At 60.3% G+C, this 15,036-nt stretch overlaps 6 protein-coding genes across 6 annotated transcripts; 3 read left to right on the forward strand and 3 right to left on the reverse strand.

Annotated features, from left to right (window-relative positions):
• Positions 1-1,028: 1,028 nt before the first annotated feature.
• GGTG_03398 (UbiA prenyltransferase) lies at positions 1,029-3,013 on the forward strand. Its single transcript, XM_009221178.1, has one exon. The coding sequence runs from the start codon at positions 1,690-1,692 to the stop codon at positions 2,776-2,778; it is 1,089 nt and encodes a 362-aa protein (XP_009219442.1). The 5' UTR covers positions 1,029-1,689; the 3' UTR covers positions 2,779-3,013.
• Positions 3,014-3,845: 832 nt separating this feature from the next.
• GGTG_03399 (hypothetical protein) lies at positions 3,846-5,150 on the forward strand (the record flags this gene model as incomplete). The annotated part of the gene is made up of 1 exon (XM_009221179.1): positions 3,846-5,150. The coding sequence occupies one exon, from the start codon at positions 3,846-3,848 to the stop codon at positions 5,148-5,150; it is 1,305 nt and encodes a 434-aa protein (XP_009219443.1).
• GGTG_03400 (hypothetical protein) lies at positions 5,128-8,037 on the reverse strand. Its single transcript, XM_009221180.1, has 2 exons — positions 5,789-8,037; positions 5,128-5,677 (listed from the first exon to the last, which is right to left on the reverse strand). Exons 1-2 carry the CDS (start codon positions 7,099-7,101, stop codon positions 5,395-5,397), a joined length of 1,596 nt encoding a protein of 531 aa, XP_009219444.1. The 5' UTR covers positions 7,102-8,037; the 3' UTR covers positions 5,128-5,394.
• GGTG_03401 (phosphoinositide 3-phosphate phosphatase) lies at positions 7,970-10,600 on the reverse strand. The gene is made up of 2 exons (XM_009221181.1): positions 10,223-10,600; positions 7,970-10,136 (listed from the first exon to the last, which is right to left on the reverse strand). The coding sequence occupies exons 1-2, from the start codon at positions 10,318-10,320 to the stop codon at positions 8,117-8,119; spliced, it is 2,118 nt and encodes a 705-aa protein (XP_009219445.1). The 5' UTR covers positions 10,321-10,600; the 3' UTR covers positions 7,970-8,116.
• Positions 10,601-10,905: 305 nt separating this feature from the next.
• On the reverse strand, positions 10,906-13,709 carry GGTG_03402 (hypothetical protein). The gene is made up of 5 exons (XM_009221182.1): positions 13,160-13,709; positions 12,683-13,039; positions 12,594-12,609; positions 12,185-12,399; positions 10,906-12,106 (listed from the first exon to the last, which is right to left on the reverse strand). The coding sequence occupies exons 2-5, from the start codon at positions 12,747-12,749 to the stop codon at positions 11,556-11,558; spliced, it is 849 nt and encodes a 282-aa protein (XP_009219446.1). The 5' UTR covers positions 12,750-13,039; positions 13,160-13,709; the 3' UTR covers positions 10,906-11,555.
• Positions 13,710-14,137: 428 nt separating this feature from the next.
• Positions 14,138-14,995, forward strand: GGTG_03403 (formyltetrahydrofolate deformylase; the record flags this gene model as incomplete). The annotated part of the gene is made up of 1 exon (XM_009221183.1): positions 14,138-14,995. The coding sequence occupies one exon, from the start codon at positions 14,138-14,140 to the stop codon at positions 14,993-14,995; it is 858 nt and encodes a 285-aa protein (XP_009219447.1).
• Positions 14,996-15,036: the final 41 nt, after the last annotated feature.

Consider the following 15,036-nt stretch of genomic DNA (forward strand, 5'->3'; position numbering starts at 1 on the left):
ACAGGTTGATTCTTTCCATGGCCGGACATGATGCCGATTTCGGTAATCGCACCTCCCGAAGATTACCACATCCACCCTCGCACCTCCAACCACCCGCCCTCACAGCGTGATTCCGCCAACACCCGTTTTGGGTCATAATACGACCGGCTTGGGTTCCGTCGAAGGGCCGCCCCCCTCGGCCGTACCGCCTCCCACACCGACTATTGGCGTTCCCATGCGGCGGGTCAAGGCAGCCTTGCCCAAAGTCCCCTAGGCAATAGTTGGGGGCTGCTCACGGGACTGCAAAGTTCCCAAAACGATACTCACTGATCCTAACCGGTCGCTTCCTCCGTCAACTAAGCCATCCCTCCTCGCAGCGCCCTGTCGGTTAACGGCTGTGGCGTTTTTCGCGTCATCCTCCCGCGCTGACGTATATCCCACGCCCGCGGCTTGAGCCACTTTCCGCCGACTGACAGGACGCCAACGGGCCGCTCTGCACACTCACAGTTCAGCCACCCACGGGCTAATGCAAAGAGCCTCGGATGGCAAGCAGGGGGCCCTGTGCGGGTGTGCACGGGAGTTGACGCTGTGACGCCAACAGCGCTGCGTGTTCTCCATATACCTCCCCAAACAAGGCTGAGGCGTGGCGTTGGGCCGCCCCACGATGAGAAGGCTTTCCCCTGATCCACTACGGCCGCCGCCTTCTTGGCTCAGAGTGCCGCCCCCGGCAGCCCGTTTGTCAGCCTGCTGGCCATGCTGACGGAACTCATGGCCTGTCTCCTGCATCAAACCCCGCCTGCTTCCGCTCAGGTTGCTCGTCTCTGCCCGGAAGTCTCACCGGCCCGGTATTTTACGCAGGAATCTATCGGGTGGCATCTACGTGGATGACCGAGGTTGGCCAAGACGGCCAGTTTGTGGACTTCTGGCCCCTGTTGAAGCAGTGGTCACGAGGGGGTAAATTCCCGAACTTGGGTCATAGCATTCGTCCTTTTGTCTCTTGTTACCCTTTCCGGATCATGACCTCGCACCATCGGGCATGTTCGGACATGGCTCACTCGGGTATGGCTCACTCGGGTATGGCTCACTCGACCATGTTTCTCTCCGCCTCACCGGCCAGGCTGGCACCCAAATCCGCATTCGTGCTGCCCTGGCTGCGGCTTGCTCTGCCGTCACCGGATCTGCGGCGCCTTCTACATGAACCTTTCCGCTGGGGGCCGCACCTTCTCGGGACATACACACTACATCCCCACCATAGCCACGCCCGTACACCATCATGCGCCTCTCTAGCGCAGGGAAACATGTCATGTCATCAGCCCTATGGTGTTGACATGTTGGAAAGATTACATACGCCTTGCTGGGCCTCACTCCTCACCGTTTGAGACCGGTCTGTTGGATCTGATCCTTCGGGCTACTGATTGCTCCTTGCATCCGTAAAGGCTATGCGTAGCTTCCAAGCCTTGTGGGGGAGGCTCCTGTTCCATATAAGACCTGGCGGCCAGGTGCTTCTGCATGCGGATAGATGGAACGAAATTATCCCCAGACCTCCGCCTATTAGCCCTCAACACCCTCCTTTGTGTTGCTCCTCAACCAGCAAGCTTTGTCTTGGTTGCATATATCCTTCGAGTCCACACTCTGCTAGCTAACTAGCTGTTGGTAACTGGCTTCCTTTGGCTCCAAATACCCCTTGCTTGCAAGCTGCACCCGGTGAACATGAGCAGCATGCCTCACAAGCCAGACGTGCCGCCGGCGCTCGTCTCGTCCACCGAGCACTCGTCCGTCAAGCAGTTCCGCGACCGCGTGGTCTCGCAGCGGCAGACAACGCTCCGGGAGCTCACGCGGTTCCTGCATACCATCTGGCTCTTCACCGAGTCCGACGTCAAGACGGTGCTCGTGCCCTCGGCCCTGTTCGGGCTCGCCAACGCCGTGGCGCTGTGGCTGCTGCTGCCCGAGTCGGCGGGCGTGCCGCACCCGCGCGTGGTGCTGGGTCGGGCGCCCCAGATTCTGCTCTACGTCTGGGTCAACCTGGTCGTCATCGACATCCAGAACCAGCGCGACCCGGACGCCATCGAGGAGGACCGCATCAACAAGCCCGGCCGCCCCCTGCCGTCGGGCAAGGTGTCCCCCAACGAGGCCGGCAGCCTGCTCGTCGCCTCCGTCATCATCGCCGTCCTCGCCAGCTACTGCCTGGGCGCGCCGGGCGCTAGCGTCCTCGTCATCCTGCTCGGCTACGCATACAGCGACCTGGGCGGCTCCGAGCACCCGTTGCTCAGGAACCTCCTCAACGCCCTGGGCATGCCGTGCTTTGCCGTCGGCGCCCTCCAGGTCGCCCTGAACCCGACCTACCCTAACCCCTACCCCACCCCATCATCCCCCAGCGGCGGCGGTAACGGCCCGTGGGTGCCGCTGCTCGCGGGCCGCTGGGTCCTGGTCCTGGCGGCCGCCATCTTCTCCACCATCTCGATCCAGGACATCAAGGACCAGGAGGGCGACGCGGCGCGCGGCCGCCGCACCCTGCCGCTCGTCGTCGGCGACGCCGCCGCGCGCTGGCTCGTCGCGCTGCCCGTCCTGGCCTGGTCCGCGCTCCTGCCGTGGCTTTGGGGCTGCGCCACTGCGGCGGCCTACGCGCCCGTGCTCGGCCTGGGCCTCGTCGTCGCCGCCCGCACCGTCGCCGTGCGCGGCGACGTGCCCGCGGACAAGCGCACCTTCAAGATCTGGTGCCTCTGGCTCGTCGCCATCTACTGCCTGCCCCTGACCCGGGCCCTGCTCGGGGGCGAGGGGTTGATGTTGGTCACGGCATGAGGGTGATTTCTACTCCATGGCAGATTTGCCAGTGTCTAATTGCTTATTTTCACTGTCCCGTTTGCGTCTTTCGAACTTGCTTCATGCACAGATCACAGCGGGTGATCTACTTCCAAAAAAGCTCGTTGCAGCGAATGCTTTTCTGTACAACATATCATTCTAGTTAGCACCAATACCAATGATAAGAAACTCTGTTTGCTTCATATCTCAATTGAGTGACGTCTCCAACGCCAACCTTCTCGTCTTCACTTTCCTTCTTCCGCTGTCAACCATGCGAGTGTGATGGTATATGCCACCTTATTCAATCCTGTTCTGGGTGCACAAATGAAGGGACCTAGCATAGCTTCCGATGCCAAACAAGACTGCAGCAGCTGTCGGGCGACAATGAAGGCGAGTCCCAACCAGGACAGAACGACTTGACTCAGAATTGGTAGAAATTCCGCTCTGCCCAGGGAGCATTGTTGTAAAGGAAGGGTTTGCTGTCAAGTCTTAACAATGAAGTCGGCAGCCCATAACATTCGTTTACAGGGAGTGGTCTTGACAAAGAGCTGAGACGGATCCATGATATTCTCGCGGCGTTACAAAGTCCAGGTTTATTCGCTTATGAGAGGCGCTGGGAAACCCTGATCTGATAGCCACCAGGGGCGTTGGGGAGGGATGGGAGAGTGACCGCATCTCCAACAATGGTTCTTATCACCAATATATTGGCCTTTGTTGGCGTGCTTCCTCGAGGAATGGAGTTTCAGGACATCGCCTCCTTGATCGTATAAGTACCTTTGCAGAGATGCTTGCTGCTATCGAGGAGAGGAAGACAGAGAACAAGCAGACTTATCAACTCTCCTCACTCGAGTTACTGGCTGAACCCCATCAAAAGAAGTTACCCTACGATAGTCTCACTTACGCTGATCTTCCACATACCACAACCGCAGGACCTAGCTACCATGGCAGCGTCCATGTCTATCCATGAGCGGCTGCGGCAGGTCTGCGGCCCCGCGGCGGTAGTCCTTGGCTACTTCTGGGTGCCATGCCTCCTCGCCCCGCTCTTTCGGTCTGGCGGCCACGCCGGGATGTTCTACTTTGGCTTCCTCCTGAGATACCTGAAACTCTTGATCTCGCTCGTCGGGACATGCTTCTACCGAAGCATCGCCCCCGAACGCGTCCTCGACCCGTCCACGGGCGAGCACAGGCCCGCCATCAGCCCCCAGGAGGCCACCGTCGTCGTCCCCACCCTCGACCCCGGCAGCGACGACTTCAGCGAGATGATGCTGACGCTGCTCAGGAGCGGCGTCCGCGCCATCGTCATCTCGACCGTGGGAGAGAAAAATGAGGGCATCGCCAGGGGCTGGTGCGGGCGCGGCGGCGAGGGCGGCGGCGAGTGCCGCACCCAAGTCACCGTGGCCCGCTGCCAACGGCCCAACAAGCGCCAGCAGCTGGCCGCGGCCATGGCGGGCGTGGGGGCGGTGGAGACGGAATTCGTCATCTTTGCAGACGACCACGTTTTCTGGCCCGAGGGCTACGTCGAGGAGCTGCTCGCGCCCTTCCGGGACCCCAGGATCGGCGGCGTCGGCACCCAGAAGCGCGTCCGCCGCGAGCGCCCGGGGCTGGGCTTCCTCTCGGCGCCGACGTGGGCGGGCCGCGCCGCGGGCGCGTGGGCGGCCCTGTCGGCCGACCTGCTCAACTTCCTCGCCTGCATCTACATCGAGCGGCACAACTACGAGAACCGCGCCTCCGTCGGCACCGACGGCAGCGTCTACGTCATCTCGGGCCGCACGGCCGCCTACCGCGCCCGCGCCCTCGACAACAGCTTCATGACGGACGACTTCTGCAACGAGTACTGGAGCTACGGCTTCGGCAGGGCCGGGCCCCTGAATTCCGAGGACGACAACTGCATAACGCGCCACCTGTTCAACACCGGCTGGCTCGTCCACTTCCAGTCCGGCGCCCGGGCCACCATGGAGACGCGGCTGGGCGTCGAGGGCTGGACCAAGTTCATGCGCCAGAGCGTGCGCTGGGCGCGCAGCGCGCCGCGGTCCAACACTACCATGCTCTGCGGCCGCGCCGTCTGGGCCACCCAACCCATCTCGGTCTACTCAGTGTGGATCGCCCGCATCATCAACTACAACCTGTTCCACGACGCCGCCCTGGTCTGGCTCGCCCACGCCTCGGGGGTCGTCGGCCCCTGGGCCATGCTGCTCTTCATCCTGGCCACCAAGCTGGTCAAGCCGCTGCCGCACTTTTTGCGCCACCCGGCCGACCTGGTCTACCTACCGCACATGGTCATCTTTGCCTGGTGCCACTCGTTCATCAAGGCCTGGGCGGCCCTGACCATACTTGAGACCGGCTGGGGCTCCCGCCCTAGTGTTGTTGCATAGATAACAGCTAGGAGCTTGGTAGCATGGCGACGAAGAGGGGGTGATGTGAGTATTTTGACACTAACGCAGCGATGAGAACACGACTTTATAACCACAAACCTCAAGATGGATAAGTAAACTATGACTTGGAAAACAGGACAGGCCGAGGTAATACAACGACTTCCTCCAACAGAAATATCGAAACACCAGGTATCCCCAACACTCATGTCCAAAGTCGCAGGTAGCAAATAGAGCACTATAGCTCTCAGTACCCCTTGGCGGCAATCTCTGCGATAATGTCGGCTGCGTGATCCCTCCCGAGCCTGAGCTTGGCCTTTGCGCTGAGGGCCTTGGCCTTGGCCCTGGCGGCGACGGTGAAAGGATCGTCCTCGGACAGGAGCTTCAGGATGGCGGCGCTGAGCTCCTCGACGGTCCAGTCCGGAGCCGACTGCTTGCTCGCCCAGATGCCGAGGCCGGCGTACTCGGCCAGCGTGGCGTAGCTGTACAAGTCCCCCCAAAGCGGCAGGATGACGTGCGGTACTCCAGTGCTATTGTTTTAGTAATTCAGTCTTTCAGTCAGCGCAGGCCAGACGGATAGGTAGGTACGTGTGTACCTCGGCAGTTAAGGGACAGCAGTAAAAAGACACAAAGCAACTCACAGCACAGCCTCATTGAAAACATTGGCCCCTCCATGGTGCACAGAAACGGCGACGTGGCCTGACTCCAGCAGCGCCGTGGGGTCGACGGTGAGCCAGCTCGGCAGCCGGACGCGGCCCTCGTTGATGAAGCGCCGCAGCGGGCCCTCGACGACGTCGTCGGCGTACTGCGGCTCGCCCGGCGCCACCTCGAGCTTGCGGAACTTCCAGATGACCCGCGTGCCGGGCGGGCCCCTCTCCAGCACGACAGCTAGCGCCCCGGCCACGGCGCGCGCCTGCCGCTCCGAGAAGCGCACGGAGCTGCCCAGGTTGACCAGCACCGCGGGCCCCCCGCCGCCGCCGCCGGCGAGCCAGGCCGCGAGCTCCGGGTCCTGCTCGGCGGCGGGCGCGACCGAGACGGCGATGGGCCCCACGGCCGTGACGTTGGGCGGGAGGTACGCCAGCGGCAGCATGGCGCCCTCCATGTCCTGGGTGATGAGGGGCACGCCGTCGTCGCGGCGGATCTGCCTGAGCCTGAGGGGGTCCAGCACGCCGGCCTCGCGCAGCCGCCGGCGCTTCTCCCCCAGGCCGGGCGCGAAGACGACGTGGTAGGCCAGCCTGGCCAGGATCGCCAGGTTCTCGGGTATCTTACGCCACGGCAGGGGGAAAGGGAAGCCCGAGGTCAAGGCCGGGTACCGCCAGAGCACCTGCCCGTAGGGCTGCTCCCGCGCGAACAAGTCGGACAGCGCGTTGGGCGACAGCACCACCCGCATGCGGTTCATGTCCTGGGCCGCCTCCATGGCCGGGCGGAACAGCATGTCCAAGACGACGACGGCCGGGTCGACCTGTTCGATGAGTCGACGCACCTGCTGGTAGATGCTGATGTGATCCTCGACGGAGAAGGGCGAAATGACCCGGGGCATCATCTCGTACAAGGACGCCGAGCGCTTGAGCCCCGGGCCGTGCGTGAGGGTGGTTATGCTAATGTTGGATTCCTGGAGGGATTTCACAAAGTAGAAGCCCTTGATCTCATGAAACGTGATGGGCCGGGGCCCCCGAGAGACGCGGTCGACCCTCGCCTTGGCGTGCATGGAGCTGGCGACGTGCACCTCGGCCTGCGGGTGGCGCTGTTGGAGCGAGAGGGCCGTGGCCACGTGCACGTTGGAGAGGCCATGGGGGCCGGTAAAAATGAGCAGGACCGTGTTTTTCCGCCCCACGATCATCGGCGACTCGTTGGCCGGGGCCGGCCAGGAGGGCCAGGCACCCGTCTGATACAACGCCAGCAGGGCGGCGAGGAGGACTACGGCCACGCCGCCAAGATTCGTGCGCGAGTCCATAGCGGCCGTTTCTTTGTCGCGGCGTAGATGCGAGCCGGAGCTACAGTTCACGGCAGACCAATACCAGCCGAAATGGACGAGATTAACAAACCAGCCGAGATGGGTGTCGGCGGGAAGAAAAGAGAGAAGAAGCCGGCAGGATCAATAGCATCACACTTAGCCGTCCATATAAAGCCACTGGGAGCGCCAAGCCATGTCGACCACCGGCACCGTCGGGGATACTGCAGGCTTCCATTTTGCTATGCGGCGTCATCGCCCTGCAGGCCTTTGGGTTGCTGTATCAGTTGCCTCCCAGTCGGCTGGGGGATGGTGTAGTAGGATTGGCCAGGCTAGCATGTCTTGGATCTGCGGTACTACCAAGGCTGGGAGTGGCTTCGTATCTCATCCTGATGCCCCCTCCATCTCCTTGTTATCGCTGCGGGCCGGCCCCCCCTCTCGCTTTGGCTGTGACACCACAAGAACTTGAGCATTTCTCCGTCAAGGCTTGGCCAGGCTTGTCGTCTTTCAGAACCGAATGCCAGCAGCACGTTTTTGCACTCGATCGATCAAGCCTAGGGACGATTGCACATGTGTACGAAAAAGCAAATCTCCGTCTCAGCTGACGAATTGACCGGTCGGTGGTGCCCTAACCACCACCCAATAGGTCGTGTCGATGCACTGTTGCCGTGCCGTAAACGTGAGAAATGGCGCATAGTTTAGCTTCAGCGCCACTAGCTACCCCTCATGAGAGGATGCTACGCAAGCCCCGCTGTGGATGCATCCTTTACAATTCCCTGGTGGTGTCAGCGTCTCACCGTGTTCGCAATATTGGCGAACAACTCGGAACCTAGCTGGACACATCACTTCGGGCAACATGATAAGAAATAAACTGCGGCTTGATCCAAAATGATACACATAGGTAGAGGGCTGTAGGAGCAACGAAAAGTCGGAAGAGCATACACTGGGGATTATAATTCGAGAATTGGGGACGCTCCGTTAAGGGCAACATTATAGCAAACCCGCCTGCTCTGCCTTATCATTCCACGATGAAGCCCTTTTTGGAGGTTGCATCGGCAATCGAAGGCTCCACCCCAGTGCCGCCGGCTTCCGGCTTCCGGCCCGTTAGCGTCGACGGCGCCAGCGGAACGGTGGACTCATCCAGAGGCTCTCCCTCGGGCCCACTGGTCTTGACGCCCACGAACGAATCGGTGTCTCCGTCTTTGTCTTTGCCAGAGTCAACCGGCCCTGGCGCACTCTTCCCGTCGCCCCTGTCGATCTTGAGACTCTTTATGCTGCTAGCTCTGCTGACATTGGCGCTGTTGGGGTCCTGGACACGCAGGCCCAGCCGCTTCTCCGCATCTGGGTCTTCCTTGTTGGCCCCTTTCCAGTCCGCCGCCACCATCTGCGGCACCTCATCGCCCTCGCCAGGCTCCCTGATCTCGGTGGATGCTCTGGTCAGGTGGATTGCGGCGCCCCCCTGGTTGCTTTCCAGGGGCCTGCTTTGCGCGGGTGATGTGCCCTTGGGCTCATCCTCCTGTGCGGACTCGACGGCTCTCCAGACGACGGCCAGCCTGTCGAGGCCCCGCGTCCCCTTCTGGCTGCTCCCCTTGATGCCGTCCAGTTTGTCCCACTCAATCTCAAAAACACCGCTGTTGTCCGCCTTGCCTCCCTGCTCGGGTCCCCTACCCTCGAAGAAGACATTGAACCAAACGTGCGCCACGGCCGTGACCATGGTCATGAGCCCCATGGACGCCGGTGCCTTGTTGCGCCGCTCTACGGCGATGTTTATGTCGCTGTTCGGGACTATCAGCGGCTGCTTGGGCTTGAATATAACTGCCATTCCGCCAGGCTCGGTTTCCGAGCTTACGGACGCCTTGCTCAGTGAGCTTTGTGAAGCCGAGGCCGTGGCTGGTGTCGTAGCGGGGGTTGTGGCCGAGGATAGGAGCTGGCTGCTGGCCGCAGCGGAAGAAGAAACGGACGCCGCGTCTCTCTGTTCGGCCTTTACTCTATGGGGACTCTTGGTGGCGCGCTTGGAAAGCTTGCGCATCAAGCTCGCGGCTTTGGATGACTTGTTTGGCTTGATGAGAAAAGCATCAACGCCATCGTTCTTCCCGGGCGCGTCCTTTACAGCCTCGTAGTCGGCATCCTCCCCGGCACCCGAGTGGGCCTCTGCGGCGGCGAGCTTGGTTAGATCGGGAACGACCTCAGCGACGGCGCCAGCACTGGGGGTGTCGCCCTCGACGATGACCCTCTCGTCACGCGTGAAGGTGTGCAACACCTTGATTTTGCGCCCCTCGTCGACAAAGTGCTCGACCGAGACCTTGACGCCGCTGCGCAGACCCCACATGTGCACCTCGAGGATCTCGACGGCGCGGTCCGTGTAACGTTTGCCCCCTTGGTTGGCCCACCTGTCCACGTAGCTAATCCAGCGGAGTTGCGAGGGGATCGTCACTCCGGCGCCGAACTTGGGCCGCATTCGTCGCTCCGTGAACCTCGCCAGGGCGTCCTCAGGCGTCCATCCACGCTCCGAGATGAGGAAGCTGCACGCCATTGAGCCCGACCGGCCCTTGCCTGCCTTGCAGTGCACCACGACTACGCGGCCCTTTTTGGTCCCGGCCTCGACGTTTTGCGATGTGTGCTCCGCCGACTCCAGCCGCTCAGCTTTCGCCTTGTCCTGGACCCCTTCTACTCCTCTCGAAGCTAGGCGGTCTCCTGAACTCTTCAGGTCGGGCTGAATCGTGGCATCGACGCCATTTCCAACTTGACCGTCCTCGTCTGCAGTGCTGTGGGGCCCGGCGCCGCCCAGGTCTCCGCCGGCGAGCCAGTTGCGCATCGAGGCTATTATCAAGGGCACGATGCGGAAGGGTGGCGGGTGGTGGTCGGGCCAGGGGTAGTGCCTGATGCGCCCGTACACAGCATCGTCCGGGTACCCGGTTCCCTCACCACGGAACTCCCATATGGCCCAGTCGTCGCCATGCTGGTCGTCGAGGAAGGCGACTAGCCGATCGAGGGGATTGCGGTAGGCCCGCTGCGGGTATGTCTGCGACGGCCCGGATCTGCGGGTTGCGATTTCATTTCGTGAGCTTCCAAGGCCCGCCTACTCGCGCGACTGGACGGACAAGATACGGCAGGGGCGGCATACGTCGCGATAATGTTTGATGTAACGTAGCAGAGGTCGAGGCCTGTTTCCTCATGTCTGGCTCTCGGCCCGGCCACGATCTGTCGTAATATAGACGCCATTACGGTGTCTTCGGCGAGTGGTAAAGAAGAGAGCAATCGTCTCGTTTCAGATAGGCGCGCAGGGATCAGGGCGTGATCAAAGGAGCAGGAGGAAGTATAAGAGCGGCGCGCTAAGAAAGAACTTGGGCACAATCAAGTTGAAGGTATTTGTCCCAGGATGGCAGCCTTGCGTCCTTCTGTTTCGCATTCGGCACAAGAGGTGCGCATCATTTGTGCTGGTTGCCTCATCTTGCCGCCTGGTAGGACTCAACCACTCGGTGATGGACGGCAGGAGCGAACCACCAACCACAGACCCGACTCTGCGGAACACCGCCCGCCGCCTGCCTGCAAGCAACGTCATCGAATCGAATTTTGGGTGCTTAGAGTATACCTGGCCCGTGCGCGACGAGAGAAACAAGCATGGGGGGTTTTATCCGTTCACGCCCCCCTAACCCTGGTTGGATCGACAGAGGCACATGCCAAAAACGAGGCTGCGCTGAGGTGCCGCCGCCGCTATGACGAATTGACTTGATATTTCAATCATCAAGCGGAAATACTGCAAGATCTTCCGCTGGGACAGAGGTATCAGACTAGACGTACCCGGCTGGTAAACCGGACCGGATTGGTCTACCGTCACGCAACAAAACCAAGGAAGTCAAACTAGAATTCCAACAGAAAGTGCCGGCATAGTACGGCCATCTCGAGCTCCGCTTAAAACTGATGAAAAAAGCATGATGGCAGGTAAACAAACCAGGGAGTAGAACGCTCAAGACAGGGGAAATATTGTGCGCCGCGCCATGAGCCCATTACCTCTCCTGTGCCTTTTTGTCAGACATCCCTTCTCCCCTAGCCCTCAACAATCTTCCCCCACTGAATGAGTCCCATCTTGAAATCCCGGAAACCATTGGTACAATACACGCCATCCTAAGGACAGTCTCTTCAAAACGGCCCTGCCATGAGAGCTTCCTGTGCAAAGTATCGACAGCATATATAGCGGTTCCACGAAAGGGCGCGAGCAGAAAGGCCGGCCGATGCCAAAAACGCTCGATAGCGGTGGCATGTCCAAGCCAAGCTCCCGCAATGCCCTCAACACCATTCCATTCTCGTTGCTGTGAGCCTCTTAATCCCGTACCTCCGCAGATCCCCTGTCACCCGCATCTGTTTTCGACGCCAAGATTTCATGACGCACAAAAAACGCACACATTCCGGCATGCAGCGAGGGCATAGCATAGCGGCAAGCTGTCTGTGGAGGGTGCTCAAGAGCTCTTCTTGGGTGCGGCAGCCCCAGCCCCGTTGACGTAGCGGGTCAGGTCCGTCATGAGGTAGAACTGCCTCGAGGCATTCTTGATGACATCCCAAGCCTGGCGCACGGCGGGCGGGGTGCCCTGGTTCCCCATTAGGTTGTCAAGCTTGACTTCGAGCTGGGCGAACGAGTTCTGCACATGCACGCTCTGCGAGAAGCGCGCGCGCAGAAAGCCCGTGTAGATAGGCAGCAGAATCCAGGAGCGGCGCTGGAACATGAGAGCCGAGAGGCACAGCGAGAGCCAGAGCGAGATCTCAAGCGTCGCGACCACTGACATGGACGCATCATAGTACTCCTTGACAAATCTGCCGATCATTTCGGCAACCGGGTGAGATGTCGACTTTGCCCCTGGGGCCGCCTCCGCAGCGGGGGCTGCCTTGGGCGGGGAGATGGCTGGGATCAAGTTGGCGCGAGCGTAGGTCGCAACGTGGAAGAATGAGTAGATGGAATACGGGAGCGTTGCCAGGATGTATCGGGGAGAGAAGAGCCACACGAGGCCGAGAACTGACCAGGATAAAACAAGTTAGCGACAGGATGGAGAAGGATTTGGGGAGCGCAACGCGGGGCCGTAGGTTGACGTACCCAGATACTGGACATTCTCATCCGCAGCCAAAGCAAGTGGGCTGATCGGTCCCGCTCGCTGCTTGATCCGGGAACGCAGAGTCTTGTACACCACGATTCCGTAGGTGGTGACGGCGGAAAGGAAGACAAAGCGGTAGGCAATGTTGGAGCGGTATCCGTGGAAGGTTATCCACGCGAGCGTGTACTTGGCGGTTCCAGCGATCAGGATAAAATGACTGAGGCGGTGGTAAAATGTCAGCAAAAAAGTTCTTTCCAATGTAAACTCGTTACCGCCACCTCCGTCTAGGGCTGAGGAGGTGGTGGGAGTTTGCGCAAGGCGCCAACGTGGCACCACAGTGGCGACCAGGTTTGACGATTCAATAGCTAGCTCGCTGCTCAGCAAACAACCACAAACGGAGTCGAGACATACCCGATAAACCATGCGACTAGGAAGAGCAAAAACAGCGGCGTTAGCAAGACGATTTGGCAAAAAGGATCGCATGAGACGTGAACACGTACATTGCAAAGTCTGGGCCAGGGCGGCAAGCCGCTGGGTCAAGGGCAGGTTCGCCGGTGGGGGCGCCATCGTCGCTCGGATGTCGCGGGGCAAGTCGGAGGGGTGGATGCGATGGCAATAGCAGTATCAGGAGGACCAGAGAGGGCGGCGACGGGTGAGGCGATATTGTTGAGAACGATCGGGTATCACCAAGTTCGAAGAAGCGAGCAGATTCGGCACAAAGATATTGTCGTGTGCTTCCGTCGAGACGGCGTCGGATGGAGAGAGCGGACCTTTGGTGGAGATGAAGAGGCTAGGTGGAGGTTGTGGTTTATCGTGGGTCGCGGCGACTCGTAGGTGGCTGGCAAGGAACTGGAACTCTGGTCAGGGCTGGGTCAGTCAGGCTTGTTCGTGGTCGGTGCGTCATGGGTCTGGAATCCGTCGCACGCCTTTTTGGGGGGTGTGGGATTCGGATGGAAGCTTGGACCGCCTATGCTCACCTGCCTCGCTGAAGACGGGGGGGGTCGACCTCATGCCAGTCCCTGATGACGCCAAAAATACTCGCGTGTGGGTTTGTCTGTTTGCAGCTGAGATCGAGTCGGCTCAATCAATCCTTCGCCTGTAAACCCGCTCTGATCAAAGGGCGGACGGCAGCTCGAGGTTGGGATAAGAGATTGAGGCGACCACGACTGGTGGCTTCAAATTCGCAACGTCTTGGTGGCACGAGCTGGAGGTGTCTTGGCCTGATTTCCGCCTAGTGCCACCACAAGCCTGAGATCTCCTTGGTTGGGCCGCAGCCAGAGCGCACGAACCCCGCGGCACTTTTCGTCATTGCCGTAACTCCCAGTTTTGGTGCCAATCGCCTCCAGAATGCAGGCACGCCCACCACAAAAAAAATGACAGTCTTACAGGAGGTCTCGGGGACCAAGTGAAATTGTTAGTGCCGTAAGCTTTCCTGTTCTTATTTTTTTTTTCTGTTATTATTCCTATTGTTATTCCTATTTTTATTCGAGTTTTTATTCGTATTTTCTTTCTCTTTCTCTTTATAGTTCCGTACCAATTCCTATTCCTATTCCTCGAACGAACTGCCATTTTTTTGTGGTGGGCGTGGTAGGTTTCCCAGCCGCACAAGACGCATCCATGTTCGAGAGGCGCCTCAACCACACGTGTTCCTCGGTCTGGGATCCTCCCTGAGCCTTCTTCGTATCTCTCCCCGGAGAGACCGAGAAAATGGCATGACTCAACCCAAAAGTTTGCACCGAGTGAGGCTCGGCAGGCGTTCCAGTCTCAGCTCCTCAAAGTCCCGCTCTCTGTAATTCTCGACAAGATATACACCAGAGGATACATCTTCCCAGGGAGTCATCGCCGAAACACAGCGAGACACAAACCAGCCGCTAGCACGAGAGACGCGCAAGCTAGGACACAAAAGACCCATCCTTGTCTACACACTTGTCTACATACGCCCATCGACAGCTACCATGGCTACTGACGAGTACATCCTGACGCTGTCGTGCCCCGACAAGCCGGGCATCGTGCACGCCGTCACGGGCGTCTTCGCGGCCCGCAAAATCAACATCCTGGACCTCAAGCAGTTCTCCGACACGGTGTCGCAAAAGTTCTTCATGCGCGTGCACTTCGGCCCCGCCCCGGCCGCCGAGGCCGACGAGCTCGGCGGCAGCGACTTTGCGAAGCTTGCGGCCGAGTACGGCATGACGTACGACGTGCGGCCCGTGTCGCGCAAGACAAAGGTGCTCATCATGGTGTCCAAGATCGGCCACTGCCTCAACGACCTGCTGTTCCGCGCCCGCAGCGGCCGCCTCGCCATCAACGTGGCCCTCATCGTGTCCAACCACCCGGACTTCGCCGCCCTGGCCGAGAGCTACGGCGTCGAGTTCCGCCACCTGCCCGTCACCAAGGACACCAAGGCCGAGCAGGAGGCCGAGGTCCTGCGCCTGGCCCGCGAGCGCGGCGTCGAGCTCGTCGTGCTCGCGCGCTACATGCAGGTGCTCAGCCCGACGCTGTGCGAGGCCATGAGCGGCCGCATCATCAACATCCACCACAGCTTCCTGCCGTCCTTCAAGGGCGCCAGGCCCTACCACCAGGCCCACGACCGCGGCGTCAAGATCATCGGCGCCACGGCCCACTTTGTCACGGCCGACCTGGACGAGGGCCCCATCATCGAGCAGCGCATCTCGCGCGTCGACCACAGCATGGGCCCCAAGCAGCTGGTCGACGAGGGCGCCGCCGTCGAGACCCTGGTCCTCGGCGCCGCCGTCCAGTGGTACGCTGAGCGCAGGGTCTTTCTCAACAACCAAAAGACGGTGGTGTTCAACTAGGGCGACTCGTTTCTGTTGCAGTTCACGGCGGGCTTTTTTTC

The sequence above is a fragment of the Gaeumannomyces tritici genome (assembly GCF_000145635.1).
Source record: "Gaeumannomyces tritici R3-111a-1 unplaced genomic scaffold supercont2.2, whole genome shotgun sequence".
Lineage (NCBI taxonomy): Eukaryota > Fungi > Ascomycota > Sordariomycetes > Magnaporthales > Magnaporthaceae > Gaeumannomyces > Gaeumannomyces tritici.

Bases quoted from the DNA above. Each gene is read 5' to 3' on its own strand.
- GGTG_03402 (XM_009221182.1), bottom strand. From the start codon at position 12,749: ATGGCGCCCCCACCGGCGAACCTGCCCTTGACCCAGCGGCTTGCCGCC. The intron at 12,107-12,184 runs GTACGTCAACCT...TATCCTGGTCAG, and splicing joins TGAGAATGTCCAGTATCTGG to TTCTCGGCCTCGTGTGGCTC.
- GGTG_03401 (XM_009221181.1), bottom strand. From the start codon at position 10,320: ATGGCGTCTATATTACGACAGATCGTGGCCGGGCCGAGAGCCAGACAT. The intron at 10,137-10,222 runs GTATGCCGCCCC...CGCAACCCGCAG, and splicing joins ACATCAAACATTATCGCGAC to ATCCGGGCCGTCGCAGACAT.
- GGTG_03400 (XM_009221180.1), bottom strand. From the start codon at position 7,101: ATGGACTCGCGCACGAATCTTGGCGGCGTGGCCGTAGTCCTCCTCGCC. The intron at 5,678-5,788 runs GTGAGTTGCTTT...CTAAAACAATAG, and splicing joins GTTTTCAATGAGGCTGTGCT to CACTGGAGTACCGCACGTCA.
- GGTG_03398 (XM_009221178.1), top strand. From the start codon at position 1,690: ATGAGCAGCATGCCTCACAAGCCAGACGTGCCGCCGGCGCTCGTCTCG.